General features: G+C 36.8%; 1 protein-coding gene across 9 annotated transcripts in view; it reads left to right on the top strand.

The window, feature by feature from the left end:
* MET (MET proto-oncogene, receptor tyrosine kinase) overlaps positions 1-17,683 on the top strand; it is a 137,986-nt gene that overhangs the window by 82,366 nt on the left and 37,937 nt on the right. For all 9 annotated transcript variants that reach the window (XM_058190978.1, XM_058190973.1, XM_058190977.1 and 6 more), the window contains 4 exons: positions 1,767-1,869; positions 1,992-2,128; positions 12,128-12,289; positions 14,147-14,246. In XM_058190978.1, coding sequence (XP_058046961.1) covers positions 1,767-1,869; positions 1,992-2,128; positions 12,128-12,289; positions 14,147-14,246 — 502 coding nt within the window. The remainder of the gene's footprint in view (positions 1-1,766; positions 1,870-1,991; positions 2,129-12,127; positions 12,290-14,146; positions 14,247-17,683) is intronic.

Here is a 17,683-nt window from a genome sequence, read left to right as displayed (position 1 = left end):
GTTTTCTTGCAGACATTTCATTACCCAAACTAGATAATATTATCAGTCCTAGTAACGAATAGAATAGAACAGAACAGAACAGAACAGAATAGAATTTTTTATTGACACACAAGGAATTTGTCTTGGTGCATATGCTCTCAGTGTACATAAAAGAAAAGATACATTCATCAAGGTACAACATTTACAACACAAATGATGGTCAATATATTAATATAAATCGTAAGGATTACAAAGTTACAGTCATACAGTCATAAGTGGAAAGAGATTGGTGATGGGAACAATGAGAAGATTAATAGTAGTGCAGATTTAGTAAATAGTTTGACAGTGTTGAGGGAATTATTTGTTTAGCAGAGTGATGGCCTTTGGGAAAAAACTGTTCTTGTGTCTAGTTGTTCTGATGTGCAGTGCTCTATAGCGTCGTTTTGAGGGTAGTAGTTGAAACAGTTTATGTCCAGGATGTGAGGGATCTGTAATATTTTCACGGCCCTCTTCCTCAGTGGAAGGCAGGTTGGTAGCAATTATTTTTTCTGCAGTTCTAATTATCTTCTGAAGTCTGTGTCTTTCTTGTTGGGTTGCAGAACCGAACCAGACAGTTATAGAGGTGCAAATGACAGACTCAATAATTCCTCTGTAGAACTGAATCAGCAGCTCCTTGGGCAGTTTGAGCTTACTGAGTTGGCGCAGAAAGAACATTCTTTGTTTTTTTTGATGATGTTTTTGATGTCAGCTGTCCATTTTAGATCTTGCAATATGATAGAACCTAGAAATTTAAAGGTTTCTACTGTTGATACTGTGTTGTCTAGTGTTGTGAGTGGTGGAAGTATGGAAGGGTTTCTCCTAAAGTCTACCACCATTTCTACGGTTTTGAGTGTGTTCAGTTCCAGATTGTTTTGGTTGCACCACAAGGCTAGTCGTTCGACCTCTCGTCTATAGGCGAATTCGTCATTGTCTCGAATGAGACCAATCACTGTTGTGTCATCTGCGAACTTCAGTAGTTTAACAGATGGATCGTTGGAGATGCAGTCATTGATATACAGAGAGAAGAGAAGTGAGGAGAGCACACAGCCTTGGGGGGCCCCTGTGCTGATTGTACAGGTATCTGATGTGATCTTGCTTAGCTTCACCTGCTGCTTCCTGTTTGTTAGGAAGCTTGTGATCCACTTACAAGTCTGTTCCGATACCTGTAGCTGGTTTAGCTTAGTTAGAAGAGTGTCTGGAATGATGGTATTAAATGCTAAACTAAAGTCTACAAAGAGGACCTTGCATAGGTCTTTGGAGACTCAAGATGTTGTAGGATGTAGTGCAGAGTGTTGTTTCCTGTCAGTTTATATTGTAGTGGCTTCCCTGTCAGTGTTGGTGGGGGTGTCTCACAAATTCTTTGGTTTTGCTATTTGATTCTTTGGCAGTTTCTTGACTGGGATATTGTTTACTTGATTATCGGTCTGTTTTAACCTTGGAGTTAGGTTAACATCAAATCAACAATCAAGTAAACAATACCCCAATCAAGAAACTGCCAAAGAAGCAAACAGCAAACAGCCCAACCAAAGATTCTCTGAGACCAACCCTACCAATACCGACAGGGAAGCCACTAGAATATAAATTGACAGCAAACAACACTCCTTACTAGAACTGATGATGTTACCTAGTTTGGGCAATGAAATGTCTGTAAGAAAACAAGCAAACTCAGTGAGCACCAAGTATCCCTCATGTCAACCCTGAGCTACCAATATTCTTCTTTATTAGTAATATATTTGTTTTTATTGAAGATTGGAATGCAAACTTGGGCCTGTAAAGAACACAAGTTTTAATGTTTCAAGCAGTGTTTCAAATGGACCAGCTAATACTTCTTTGAATACATTTTCTTATGTGGTAAGTAAAAGACTATTATTTTATAATTAAATAATTTCATTTTAATAGTTATTTTATCTATTTCAATGTGTCTGTGTTTGTATATGGTTTAAGTAACAAATGAAACTTTGTTCCATATGCAGGATCCAAGAATAAGACAGATTTCTCCTAACTATGGTCCAAGATCTGGTGGAACATTGTTGACATTAACTGGGGAATATTTAAACAGCGGGAATTCGCAAGAAATTTCTATCTGCAAAAAGCAGTGCAGCCTAACCAGGTATAATGGGCTGGTTTTTATTTTTTTTAAATAAATTGTAAGCCTTGAGCTCTAAATCATATGGGAAATATATTTTATCCTCAGAACAAAACGTCTCGTTTGGAAATGAAATTCGCAAGGCAAGAATCAGTGATTCCAGCTTGAGAAAACTAAGTCAGCCTAAATAGCTGCTGACTTGGAAAGGAAGAAGAGAAAACCTAGAATGTAAAGTGTAGAGCATAAATTTATGTATACAAATTTGGTTACTATACTGTGGAGGCATAGATATAATACAAAAGCCATTGTGAGATCTAATTAGAACTGAAAATTGACTGCCCTTAATAGGATTTTTGTTTTCTGGCTTTTTCTGACTTCTTCAGGGAATGCAAAATGCTCCAATTTATGATACTCTGTAAAGTACCAAAAGATGTTTTTCATCTCTTTGGCAAAGCATTGGAAATGCCATAAATTGGGCTTACAGATGATTGGCCCACAGATGAGGGGTCAAAACTCAGGATAGACCTGATGCCTGGTACTTAACATTTCTCATCACATCACAGTCAATACTCAATAATCAAAACCTATTTCCAAAAGGTTTGGTGGCAATTACTGTGTCTGTAATGATGGTATTAATTTTTATTGAAGAAGGGGTTAGAAAGCAGGCTCTACCCAAACTTAACCAGCTATCTCAAATGAACGTTTCTCCTGGGTAGATAATAGAATAGAATAGAATAGAATTTTTTATTGGCCAAGTGTGATTGGACACACAAGGAATTTGTCTTGGTGCATATGCTCTCAGTGTACATAAAAGAAATAGAATAGAATAGAATAGAGAATATATTACAGAATAGAATAGAATAGAATAGAATTTTTTATTGGCCAAGTGTGATTGGACACACAAGGAATTTGTCTTGGTGCATATGCTCTCAGTGTACATAAAAGATATAGAATGGAATGGAATGGAGAATATATTACAGAATAGAATAGAATAGAATAGAATAGAATAGAATAGAATAGAATAGAATAGAATAGATTTTTTTTTATTGGCCAAGTGTGATTGGACCCACAAGGAATTTGTCTTGGTGCATACGCTCTCAGTGTACATAAAAGAAATAGAATAGAATAGAATAGAGAATATATTACAGAATAGAATAGAATAGAATAGAATAGAATTTAGAATAGAATTTTTTATTGGCCAAGTGTGATTGGACACACAAGGAATTTGTCTTGGTGCATATGCTCTCAGTGTACATAAAAGAAAAGATATGTTCATCAAGGTAGAATTTAGAATTTAGAAGGAGTACCATTTTCCTGCTGAAAAGTTCTTTAATCAAGGACAAACAATAGGACAAAATGCTGAAAACCATCATTTGCCACTGTGCTGAAGGGCTAGTGGTTCAAAGCCATAATTTGTTCAATAACTTGCACAATTGATTATTTTTAATTACCTCGCTATTTGCCCACTTAGGGTTGCTTCATGTGCTGCAAAGAGCCCTGCTGTGCTTTAGAGCAGATGTTTTGCTGCTAGCATGCAGCAAAATTTGCCTTTTACTGCCAGCAATGCAAAGGACAGTTACATGATGTCTAAGTAGGTCTACGCTTCTCTGCATCCAAAACACATGCAGTCCTTTATCTACTTAGATAAAGTTTATCTACTTAGGCATTTTAGCCTAGGACTATTGGGTCATATTGGACTAGTCCTACTCAACACTGTTTTTGAGGCTACAGCATACAGTAGTGGCCAAAATTGTGGGAAACTTTTGGGAAAAGTGTATTTTTGAGGTTTGATGGCTAATAACACCATTTTTTTTTTGAGTTTCAAGATAATCATATTCCATTGCTGGAATGGCCTGGGAATAGCCTAGATCTTAACCCAATTGAAAAATCTATGGAGCCAACTAAAGCAACTTGTTAATCAGAAGCCACCCAGCAATAAAACCCAGTTAATAGAAGAATAGAATGTATTGCGTTACATTCTTGATTCAATCTTGGGTTCACATTATAAGAGCTGCAGAACTAAAAGACTTGGTTCACTCCATGTGAAGACATTGTAAGGCCATAATTCATGCTAAAGGTTACTCAACTAAGTATTAACTGACGTGATAATTTTTGTATATCTCATTTTTTTATGGTGATAATTTTCGTATATCTCATTTTTTCTACATGTTTCAGTTTTCTTCTTTATACTGTAACTGGTATTCTAATAGCAAATCCTTCATAAAAGTTATTGCGTTACATTCTTGATTAAATTATCTTTCCATAGATATATAATTTTATGGTACTACTCCAAAAAAAAGTGGTGTTATTAGCTAGTTTTAGAAAATGTACTTTTCCCAAAAGGTTTCCACAATTCGGCCACTACTGTATTTGCTTTAGAGATGGTGAATGAGTTGCTGTTTTTTCTGGGTCATCATCACCATCAGGAAAGAGAAACATCTCACCTCCTAACCCTCAAACTCATAACATAAAGGAATCGGTTGAATAGGTAAGCATTCAGGACCTTCACCACCACCAATTTTTCTGGGGGAACAGCTTTTTCCTAAAAATAGAGTCCTCTTCATCTTCATCCATATTGCCAACTGATGTTACTTCTGCTGCCACTTTGGTGGGAAACTTAAAGCAATCTAGCTTCTTTATAGCTATCACTCTCTTTTTCCCTTGACTACATATTTTATCGTGATTCTCCCACTGTCTCTTCCAACTTTCCCAGTCATGGCATTTTCCAGTGAAGCTTTTGTAAGAGGAAGGCAAATATGGGTAGCTATTCTTAAGCTGAGGCACAGTGCAGAAACTATAAAGTCAAGCCTTGATTTAAAATGAAAGGATCTATTATAATCTGTGTGGGGCTTAGCAACCAACAAAGCAGTGCTGTCATTCGAACACCTAATTGGAAAGATTAATTTTTCCCAAATAAGCAAGCAGGAAAGAAGGGGGAGGGGGAGAAATGTCCTTTTAACATTCAAGGAAGCTGAATTGAAAAGCAGAGGGATGATGGGAGGGAGGATCTCTTTTTTTCTGGCTTCCCTCTAACCTACAACACACCTACTTTACTTTTAAAGCACTCTAAACAACTGTTAAAATTGGGTTTTAACAAGGGTTTTGCTTGACACTGCCTGATCACTTCTCTGTGGAACTCCAGCAGCAGTAGCAGTCCTCTTCAGTTGCAGCATTTGTTTCTTTCTATCCTGCAGCAAAGCACACACACACACACACACACAATCTGATGCCCACATGATATGCTGGACTACAAATTTCCACATCAAGCTATGGAAAGAGTCGCCAATTTCTTTTGTAATCTGATTCTTCCATGGAATTAAATGAGAAGGAAAACAAATCCTATGTTTAATGTATTACACATTTTGAATGATAAATTCAGCGATTACCAAACTTCATTTGACCTTTCCTATTTTCTTCTGGATTTTATAACAAGTGGGCAGACTGTTTATATTACTATGGTATTGAAGCTAAACTATTATAGGTTATTCATTTTGAGACTGTGAAGGCAATCTTAAAGTGTTAACCATATCATTTTTTCTTTCTGTCTTCTTAAACAATAATCTTTCCCAGGGTAAAATTAACAAAACCAAATGCAGACAAAAGTTTAAATGTGGATGACAGAAACCTACATACTGCAAAGATATTAAGATTAAGATTTTTTAAAAGATTAAATAACCTTTGTTGTTAATTTTTACTGTGAGCACACTAGCACAGATTAAAAATGAAATTCTGTTGCTTGCTCTCAAAAGAAAGTATATCTCTACCCATACACTTGGCTTGATCCAAGATGGTGCCGCCAAAGGCTGCCTCGGTGAAATGCTCTGTAATGGTTTCTTTATTTTTAATTATTCTCTGCGACTCAGTACAGATTTCTTACGAGACCATCTGCTAAGAATTAAGCAACTTTTTTTAAGGAGCAAGTTTCTGTGATCTCAGCCCCCCACCCCCACCCCGTCTTTACAAACACGGAGGAGATCCTAACACAGGAAGAAGCAATTTTCCCTGAGCTATGGATTATCAAGAAAACCAAATGGAGGAAACAGAGATGAGGTAAAAGGCAGAGAATTTTAAACAAGCCAAGAAATAGGGGAAATAGAACTGCTCTGCCTTCGATCTTCCTGACAAATTTACATTCACTTGCTAACAAGATGGATGAAATACTCCTTTTAAACAGATGCAACTCTGATTTTCACAGTGCAGCTGTCCTATGCTTTATTGAAACCTGGTTAGATGATGACAACAGCATGCAAATTCCAGGGTTTCAGATACATAAAGCAGACAGAATTGCAGAATCATCAGATAAAAAGAAGGGAGGAGGCTTATGCTTATATAGCAACAACAGCTGGTCTCAGGATATAACTATAATATACAAATTCTGTGATGAAAACTTAGAGTTTTTACTTATCAACTGTAAGCCATTTTATTGTGAAGCGAATTCTCCTCATTTCTACTAATTGCTGTTTATGTCCCATCACAAGCCTGTGCAAACAAGGCATTAGGAATTTTAGCTGACTAGATTATGGAGGCTGAAGCCAACTACCCAGATTCACTGGCCATTTTAATGGGAGATCTAAACAAAGCAAACTTAAGGAAAGAGCTACCAAAATACTTTCAGCATGTCAATTGTCCCACTGGAGGCAAGAATATTTTAGACCATTGCTACACAACACTAAAAGATGCTTATTGGTCCTTACCATGAGCAGCTGTGGGATACTCTGGTCATTGCATGATTCACCTTGCACCTGCTTACAGGCAAAGACTTAAAACTACAAAACCAACAATTAAATCAGTGAAGACCTGGACTGAGGAGGCAAAGTTAAAGCAACAGGCCTGCTGCGATTGCATTGATTGGAATGTTTTCAAAAGTACCCCTGCAGACTTAAAAGAACTCACAGATACTGTAACATCATATGTCAGCTTCTGTGAAGACCTATGTGTACCTACCAGGAATTTGCGACTATACAGTAACAACAAACCTTGGTTCACAACTAAACTTAAGCAGCTACGTTGTTCCAAAGAAGGAAGCCTACAGAAAAGGTAATAAAATACTGTACAGTAAAGCCAGAAATGAATTGACAAGGGAGATCAGAGCAGCAAAAAGAAGCTTCTCTGAAAAGCTAAAGAATCAGTTCTGAACAAATGAACCAGCAAACATGTGGAAAACTCTTAAAAATATCACTGGTTATGGCAAACCTCCTTTCCAGACTGAAGGAAATCAACAACTGGCAGATGACCCGAACATGTTTTACTGCAGGTTTGAAAGGAAACTACAGCCACCTATCTCCACAACCCCCATCTCAGATACATCAATAACAGCCAAACCTCCTACAACTGACTCCATCCACTTGGGTTCACAACCCTTAGTGATCACAGAAAAGGAAGTGCAAGACCTATTTCACGGATAAAAGCCAGGAAAAGCTCCAGGCCCAGACAAGATAACTCCTTGCTTAAAAGTCTGTGCTGACCAATTGGACTCCTTCTTCACCCATATCTTCAATAAATCACTAGAGATGTGCTATGTTCCTTCTTGCTTTAAACGCTCTACTATCATCCCAGTGCCGAAGAAGCCCACCATCAAGGAATTGAACGAATACAGACCAGTTGCTCTAAATCTGTAGTTATGAAAACCTTTGAAAGACTAGTGCTGTCTCACTTGAAAACCATCATGGATCCGCTCTTAGATCTCCTGCAATTTGTATACCGAGCAAATAGATAAACAGATGATGCTGTTAATATGGCTCTGCACTATATCCTACAACATCTTGAATCTACAAAGACCTATGCAAGGGTCCTCTTTGTAGACTTCAGACAGACAGACAGACACAAACTTCAGAGGATAATTAGAACTGCAGAAAAATAATTACTACTAACCTGCCTTCCATTGAGGACCTGTATACTGCACGAGTCAAAAAGAAGGCTGTGAAAATATTTACAGACACCTCACATCCAGGACATAAACTGTTTCAACTCCTACCCTCAAAACAACACTATAGAGCACTGCACACCAGAACAACTAGACAGAAAAACAGTTTTTTCCCAAACGCCATCACTCTTCTAAACAAATAATTCCCTCAACACTGTCAAATGAGTTACTAAGTTTGCATTACTAATATTTATTTATTTATGTATTTATTTGTCACAACAGTATATATAAGCATAAGCATGAAATAACTATACGATATATAAGCATAAATATAAGCATAAATATGTAATAACTATATGAAATTGGATACAATCAAAGGGAACTTTAGGACAGGAACAGTAGCCACGTTGGTGCTCTTATGCACGCCCCTTACAGACCTCTTAGGAATGGGGTGAAGTCAATAATAGATAGTTTTTGGTTAAAGCTTTGGGGATTTTGGGAAGAGACCACAGAGTCTAGTAGTGCATTCCAAGCATTAACAACTCTGCTACTGAAGTCATATTTTCTGCAATCAAGATTGGAGCGATTCACATTAAACTTAAATCTATTGTGTGCTCGTGTATTGTTGTGATTGAAGCTGAAGTAGTCTTCAACTGGAAGGACGTTGTAACAGATGATTCTATGAGTTACACTCAGGTCATGTCGAAGGCAGCGGAGTTCTAAATTTTCTTCTTTTTTTCTAATAATCTTCTCATCGTTCCTATCACCCATCTCCTTCCACTTAAGATTTATATTGTTTCCTTATGACTATTTAAGTGTTGTACCTTATGATTCTTGATGAATGTATCTTGTCTTTTTATGTACATTGAGAGCATATGCACCAAAGAATATGCAAAGAAAGACAAATTCCTTGTGTGTCCAATCACATTTGGCCAATAAAGAATTTAATTCTATTCTGTTCTATTCTATTCTATTCTACACATACATAACACACAAATACATGTGTTTCCTTGAAAATAAACCCCAGTCTTATTTTCTTTTGGGCCCCAAAATAAGCACCAGTTCTTATTTTGAGGGGATGTCTCAGCCCAGGGGTGTCACACTCAAGGCCCTGGGACCAGATCCAGCCTGCAGGGTGCTTTGATCGGCCCATAGGGCCACCCTGGAAACAGCAAAGGGCCGCCTGGCAGTGCCTCTGCCAGAAAAAATGGAGCTCTTGAGCTCTGTTTTTGCTGGCAGAGGATTGCAGGAGACTGTTACAGCAAAAAATGGAGCTTGGGATCCCGTTTTCACTGACAGAGCATTCAGGCCATCATAGACACCCCCCAACACGAGTGACGTTGAGCTGGCCATGCCCATTCCGGCCACACTCACCCTGATCCCCCAAAGTAAAACACAACCCTGAATGCAGCCCTCAGTGAAATTGAGTTTGACGCCCCTGTCTTAGCTACTAATCTTAGGACCACTGCAGCCAGGCCTCCCATGTCCTGACACCTGTTGTGCCACTACCTGACTTCTTCGGTCACTTGTGGCCAGACACCATGTGGCTTGTCGTGCCAGTGCCACTGCTCATGGCAGGAGGCAGCGTGGCACATGTGGTATCCGGCTGCAGAAGAAGTCTGATAACAGTGTGAGAGATGTTGGAGCACTGGAGGTCTGTCTGTGGCAGTCCTAATGTGTGTGGGGTGTGTGAGGCAGCTCCACCCACACATCCCTGCCCTAGCTTGATTATTGCTCATGAGCATTGACCCACCTCGTACAAGTAGATGGTGGGCAAGGCTTAACTAGGGCTTATTTTTGGAGTAGGGCTTATATTAGGTGCAGGCTAGGGCTCCTTTTCCGGGTAGGTCATATTTTCAGGTAAATAGGAGGCCATGTGGCATGTGCCATTGTGCACACAAGTGGCACCAGCCTTGCATAGCATGTGACATCCTGCTGCAAGTGGCGGCATCGGTACAACGAGCCACACAGCATCCTGCCACGAGCAGTGACACTGGCACAATGTGTCATATGGCATCTGGTTGCAAGCACTACAGAACAAGTCGGGCAATTGACCTCCTCCTCTTTGTGGCATCCTCTCAAATACTAGAATACGAGCCATGGTGACGCAGTGGTTAGATGCAGTACTGCAAGAAGTTTGAGTCTCACCGGGTTGATTAACCTTCCATCCTTTTGAGGTCAGTGAAATGAGGACCCAGATTGTTGGGGGCAGTATGCTGACTCTGTAAATCGCTTAGAGAGGGCTGTAAAGCACTATGAAGTAGCATATAAGTCTAGGTGCTATTGCTATTGCTGTACTACTATTATGTCCCCCCCTAGTCCTTGTTTTCTCTAGACTAACCAAACCCAAATCCTACAACCATTCTTCATATGGTTTTGTCTCCAGGTCTTTAACCATCTTAGTTACTCTTCTTTGTCCTTTTTTCAAAGTCTTAACATCTTTTTTGTAACGTGATGAAAACGGGATGCAGTATTCCAGGTGTGGCCTTACTAAGGCTTTATGAAGCTGTACAAATACTTCACATGATTTTCATTCTATGCCTCTGTTATACAACCGAGCATTGTATTAGCTTTTTTGGCTGCTACCGCACATTGCTGGCTCATGTATAAGTGATTGTCCCCTAGGATTCTAAGGCCCTTCTTACAGTTAGTGTTTTTGAGTCAGGTTTGGCCTAACCTGGACCTACTGTTCCTTTGACTTTTTTTCTTATTATTTATATGTTGAAAGAAACTTTTTTTTATTATCTTTCACTTTTGTTGCAAGTCTTTGTTCATTCTGAGTCTTTGCTTTCCTGACTTCATCTTTGCAGATTCGGACTATCTGCTGATATTCTGCCTTAGTTATGTGTCCCTCTTTCTATTTTTTGTACTTGTCCTTTTTGTCTTTCAGTTTATCAGAGAGATCTGTGCAACCAGTCTGGTTTCTTGGATTTCTTGTTTTTCTTTTTCAGTGGTATGGTGCTGGTCACAGTTTCAGAGTTTCCCACTCTTCTTGAGTTGTTTTCCCCTTTAGGATTTTCATCCATGGAATTTTTCTTAGGGTCTCTCTGAGTTTGTTAAAGTTTTGAAGTTTAAGACACTGGATTATATTCTATTGCTTGTGCTTGCGTTATATTGAATTCCAGTATGACGTGGTCACTCTTGGTCAAAGTTCTGGCAACTTCAACTCCCTCTATCACTTCTTCTTAAAGTTACAATGGCACTGAAAAAAGTGACTTATGAGGAGTTTTCATACTTACGACGATTGTAGCATCCCCATCATCATGTGATCAAATTCAGACACTTGGCAATTGACTCATATTTATGAGAGTTACATTGTCCTGGAGTCATGTAATCCCCTTTTGCAACCTTCTGACAAGCAAGGTCAATGGGGAAGCCAGATTTACTGAACAACAGTTTGACTAATTTAACAACTACAGTGATTTACTTAGCAACAGAAATTTTGGGCTCAGTTGTGGTCGTAAGTTGAGGACTACCTGTACATTCCAGTCATGAGTTTCATCCCAACGTATTTCAGTAATGGCAACTATATCATATTTACCTTCATGACTACTACTTCAAGTTCACCCTGTTTGTTCCTTAAACTTTGAGTGTTAGTGTATAGGTATTTGAGTCCTTTATGAGTCTTGAATACGTTTCTTCTATCTTCTACTTTGTATCTGAATTTCCATCTTTTCCATGTTGGATTGATTTCTTTATCATGTTAATGTAATAAAAAAAATGTTAGAATTTTAGTTGAAAGTAACTAGACAACTGAGATCTCTGAATTCAGTGTTTATTATTTTTTAGCGTTCTGACACCATAGCCTTTTTTTGTACTAGTTTCTTGTTTGTATGCTGATGCAGTGTAATTAGCAGTTTTATGAACTGCAGGTATCTGCGTTAGATGTGTCAGTTTTTGCATAATCCATAGGAATGAAAACTAAAGTTTTTTACTTTAGTGTATCTGCATGTTACTTTTTTCAAATACTAAAAATAAATGGACAGAGTTGGTTGAGCCACAGTTAAGTTCTATTATATTTGAACTAGAAGTTATGGTTTAATCATAGATCTTGAAGATTTTCATAATGAGTAACATTTTATACTGATTCAGACTGTTTTTGAAAATGTGAACCTGATTATAGTAAGAATTATTTTAATTCTTTAATTTTTTTCTTACAGTGTGACTGCTAATACCATAGAATGTTATAGTCCTTCTCAAAGAGAAACGTTGGAATGCCTTGTTGAAATGAAAATTGATTCAGCCAGTCGTTCAGCAGGTCATTTTACCTACAGAGAAGACCCTGCTGTTTCTAAAATTTATCCAGTAAAATCTTTCCTTAGGTGAGTGGAATTTTAACATTGATGTTTGAATAATAATGGAAAAAATAATGATAGTAAAATACTACAAAATAAACTGCAAAAACAATCTTTATTCTTTAGTCACGCTTAAAGAATCTGTTATTAATTACACAGAAGGAAATGTCTTTTTCCAAAATTTGTATTGGCAAAATATTTCCACTCACTTTATGATATGTAGGCCCCTTTTAGGGACATCCACAGGGGTGAAAGATTTAAAAAAATCAAGATGGTAGCCGCCCACTTTCCAAGGTGTGAAGGTAAACTGCTTTTGGGTTATTTTGGCAACTTGGGCTGTCTCACTACCCAGCCTTTTTTCTAAGCATTAACAGAAGCTTAAAGGAAATTTCTCAGATAGAATAATATTAATAGAAAAATGTATTTTTTACAAGAATGGAATAGGCTTGTATATTTTTATAATATGTAGGTTTAAGATATTTTAATGGTGAAATGAAGATGTTTTAGTATTTTATTCTGCATTTTCTCTGAAAATGTCTTTTTTGTCAATGAACCAATCTTGTACAAAAGATTGGAGAAAGAATGATCAGCCCATATCACTGTCATTGAATGGAAAATAGAACATTGGTCTCCCTCATTAAAATTCAACATATTTATGCACACAAACCACAATCCTATCTGTGCGCACACAACTTGTCATAAGTACTGTAGCTATATATTCATATATATGTGGACTGTATCAAGTCACCCTTATTTTGGATTTTCCTCCAAGATAATGGATGGCATTGCTCAATCTCTGAAGTGCTCAGCCAATGTTGGAATGGGGGAAATACTGGACTGAGGGAGAATGATTGGCTCAAAGTCACCCAGCCAGCTTTCATACCCAAGGGAAACTTTGAACTCACAGTCTCTTGGTTCTAGGCCACTTCCTTGACCACTACACCAAACTTGCTTATAGGAATGTCATAGGAACAATTGTTGGTGGGGTATCTTTCTGCTTTGGTTAAGCACAAATGGAAAAAGGCTCAGAGAAAAAAGGAAGAATGTTGGGGTTGTCACAAGGAAAAATTGCTTAGAGACTGCTCCAGTATCTTTTAGAAAAAACAGTTGACATCTTGAACATTTAAACTTTTTTCTAGATTGTTCCCTCCCCCCACAAATACCAGTGTATGGTAGCAATATAGTATTCAGAAGCATCCTCTGAAATTGTTATTGCCTTATGACAGGATTGTCCAAAAAATAGTAAATTTAATGCATACTGATTTATAAAGTTCGTTCCTCACCTCGTGAGAGAAGAATAGTATTAAGCTTAGAATTCTTGATGTAAGAATTGTATTTGTTGCTGTAAATAGAATTCTATTTGGTCTCCTTGGAATGAAACATTGTTTAATATTTTTTCTATGCCACTCTGCTTATTACACTTTGATCAACAAACTGCAGGGTCTTTAAAGTCTGTTGTTTATATTGCCTTTTGATGGGAAAGATGGTTGAAGTCTGTTTCTAAGATCTCTCAAGTTACAAATCAGTTTGTTGTTATTTTTAAAAAATTGGTGAAAGCTGTTGGGGTTTGGGTCAACAATAAACCTAAGATCCATCACGACTATATTAAACTACTAGTCTTTGTTTAATGTGCATATTTCCAAGCTTATAAAAATAATTACTACATATTGAGCCATTTAGCCTTTTTCTGATAGGGGATTCAGAAAAAAAAAACTCTCCAAAAAGGGTAAGAAAGAAAAGTTCAGTTGAAGTAATGATCTTTTTGCAAAATTAGTTTCATCCTGTAACTGCATACTTATATATGCATACTTATTAAAATTAAAATACCAATCAGTTTTCTGGAGTAATATTTACAAGATTATTTCAATGTCTTTATTTCATCAGCGGTGGAAGTACAATTACAGCTCAAGGAATAAACCTAAATTCAGCATTCTCTCCAAAGATGTTGGTAACAGTCCCAAAGATAGGCAGAAACTTCAGTGTGGTAAGTTCACAATATACAACAGCTGCAGACATGATTTTCTGCTCATGCACTAAAAGTAGCTTTGCAGCATTTGTTATTAAAATAAAATGGAATGGCGAACACTTCTTTGTTTAACTGGATAAACATACAAGTAGGCATGATTTGATACAGGCAATAGAGGGAGGATAGGTGGTGGCAATGGGACACCCTGCAGATTTCCCTAATTCCCTAATTCAAGGATAGGTGGATGGATAAACATACTGCATTGCTTATGGTACCTAATTTGGTAATGAATCATCTGCAAAGAAACTATCAAATTGTTGGTACTCAGAGAGTACCAAGAATCCCACAGGATTCAATCTTGAGCTACAAATATTTTTTTTTCTATTAGATAAGCATACGTTTAAAAGGAAAGCTGAATTAAGGGAAAGTTGAACACAAGAGAATCCAAAATGGGCAATATGTATGAAATTAAGTTTTGTTCCCTGTTTCATAGTGTAAGAACTTTAGATTGGTGTTTCACAAATTTTAAGAAGTATGAACTCCCAGAACTCCCCACCCAGCATGTCCACATCTCTTAAAGTTGCAGAAGTAGAAGACTTGACTGCTTTAAATCTGATCCACGACAAATAAAAGGCAGTATTCTTGTATTGTGCAGAACACTATTTATTTGCACAAAGGCCTTAATACAATATTTTATTTAATAAAATATTTTTGATTAATAAAAGTATATTCTTGAATAGATCTTAACTACCCATCCCAGCTTGTATACAGACATATATTGTAGTTAATATCATGAATGCAGACCTACACTCTAAACTACAACACTAGTTGGAACCAGTTGAGTCAGGAGACATAGGAGTACCATCTTCTGATAAGAAACATCCAGGCCACTCAAATGTGCACATATCCTAAATATAAACTGCCAAATCATGTATGTTAAGCTATATATTAGCCAGCTAATGAATATTAATTCAGTTAGAATTAATTTTTCTTTTCTTTTTGTTTAAGGCCCTTTTCTATTAGGGAAATACTTTAGTGAGCCTTGAGTTGTAAAATGTTGTTATGCACTTATTAGTCTGTTGAACTTTTTGCAAGAAGAAGTTGTTTTTCCTTCAACACTATGCAATACATAAGTTGCTGAAAACACATTTTAATCTGAATTATGGGTATTAAATGGATACTGGGCTTTATAACTGTATTCTGTTTCTTAAGCACAAGTAACATATCTGAAATATCACTTAAGAGCAACAGTAAAAGATAGCAGTCATTCTCCTGTGCATGTTTATTTATTTATTTATTTATTCAATTTTTATACCGCCCTTCTCCCGAAGGACTCAGGGCGGTTTACAGCCAAATAAAACAGCATAAACATAAACAAAAATTAAAAACATATTAAAAAACTGATTATAAAATGGCCAAATAGAATTAAAACTAAGATAAAAACCATCATAAAACCCCCACTTAAAAATTTTATCAGGCTAGCTCCGCACAGTGAAATAAAAAGGTCTTGAGCTCGCGTTTAAAAGACCGGAGGTCGGGGAGTTGACGCAACCCCGGAGGCAACTCATTCCAAAGGGCAGGAGCCCCCACAGAGAAGGCCCTCCCCCTTCTCTTTATAAGCTTCCCAAAAGCCATTGTTGGCACAGTTGGAAAAAAATGGACTGTTTGTATGATCCAGCAGGAATAGTTTTGTGCTTTTCAGTACTGTTAATAAGCCAGTAAGTGAAGATGGAAGCAATCCAAGAATTGTATACATACTTAACTGGATATAAATGCCAATGAATATTCATAGAGCTGGGAGGTTTTTTTAGAAGTATGTACAGATGCATCTAAAGTTAGCAATGCTATGAAAAATCAGCTGCTGTTGCAAACAGACAAAAATTAAATGCTGTTTTGGCATGTATAATTGTACAATATAAAACACAATAAGCACAGTTCATTGGTGTAGGCCTGCACAGTGTGTGAGGTGATGATTTGAAATACCTTTATGATAATTCTGTTGAATAACCATATGAAAGAAAGGGATGAAATGATTTGTATTGCTCAAGTCGTCTATTTGTCTGCGGGGTTCTGGAAAAAAACCATTTTCTGCTGTGGCCCCTGCCCTTTGGAATATTCACCCACTGGAGGTGAGGTTGGACCTAACACTCCTGGCGTTCCTGAAGATCCTGACTCTGCTGGTTGGTCTGGGGCATCAATAAGGATGTGCTATGCTGGAGTTGGCTGAAGATCCCTAGTCCCATTTCACCTGTTCTCTTAATTTTGAGTTTTTTATCTAACCATTTTAATTGTTTTAACAATATGTATTATCTTTTAAGTTTCTGTAAGCCGGCCATAGTTGTTGCAACAGTGAGATGAGCAAAATCTAAATGTAATAAATAAATAGATAAATAAATAAATAGACAAAAAATAGTTTGTCTTGGAGATTATAACAAGAAATAATCTTGCAAATTTATTTTCTACAAGTCTTTGAAAAGAATTAATATGCTCAAAATTAAGCATAATAAACATAGTAAATTCTTTGTTATTTATGGTTGCATTTAGTGCCTCTCTCCAGAATAACAATATTGCATTTTTTTCTTTTTCTGGAAAAGTATGTGCATATGTGAGGAGGGAGGGAAAACCTAGCACAAACAGGAAAAAATGTGTTCAGATAAGCATGACTTGCAACCACACCATAGTGAAATCTGAGGGAGAAGATTTAATTTCTTCAAATAATTTGAAAAATATGTCAGTACAAAGATAATTTGGATGTATTTCAATTTTGAAGTAATGCATTCATAAAAGTATCTACAGACTGAATTTCTGTAGACAAATTCATTGATCTGTCGAAGTATGTATGATTGGTACATCAAAAGATTTATCTGTTCAATTTAAATATGTTAACAATAAAGAAAAGAATAAAACAATGATTTGAAATGTTTATATCTGAAAATGTTATGATAAATCTTGAGATAATGCTAATTTAAAAGATTATTATAGCACAACTTTGCATAATAAATACCAATACAAACTGTCCTGAGAATAATCTCAGATGCAAGTTAACTGTGATGATATGCTAACAGTATAGATGATCCCAGGGTTCTAAACACTGGGATAGAAAGATCATAAAAGAATAGTTCATAGATCATGCTAAATTAAAACAAATTCATTTTGCACAACATGTGAGCCTCTCAATGTTTTAAATGCAACCATACCACTATTTTAAAAACGGAAGGCTGTTTTATACAAATGGAGCTATATTTTTAGTCTTTTACCCTTACCTCTTGTTCACCATTTCCTGAGTAAACCAAATTGAATATGTTAATATTGATATGATCGATAAATCCAAAAATCCTTCTTTTTCTGTATATCTTTGGCTTTATTTACACATCCTGATCTGTCTTTACCATAAGCTCATACTTAACAAACTAATACTAAATTAGAGTTAGGTGAAAAAAGAGCATACATTGATG

Source organism: Ahaetulla prasina, chromosome 7 (assembly GCF_028640845.1).
Source record: "Ahaetulla prasina isolate Xishuangbanna chromosome 7, ASM2864084v1, whole genome shotgun sequence".
NCBI classification, from domain to species: Eukaryota; Metazoa; Chordata; class Lepidosauria; order Squamata; family Colubridae; genus Ahaetulla; species Ahaetulla prasina.
The sequence above is the reverse complement of the archived record's forward strand: the minus strand, read 5'-3'. Positions and strand labels throughout refer to the sequence as shown.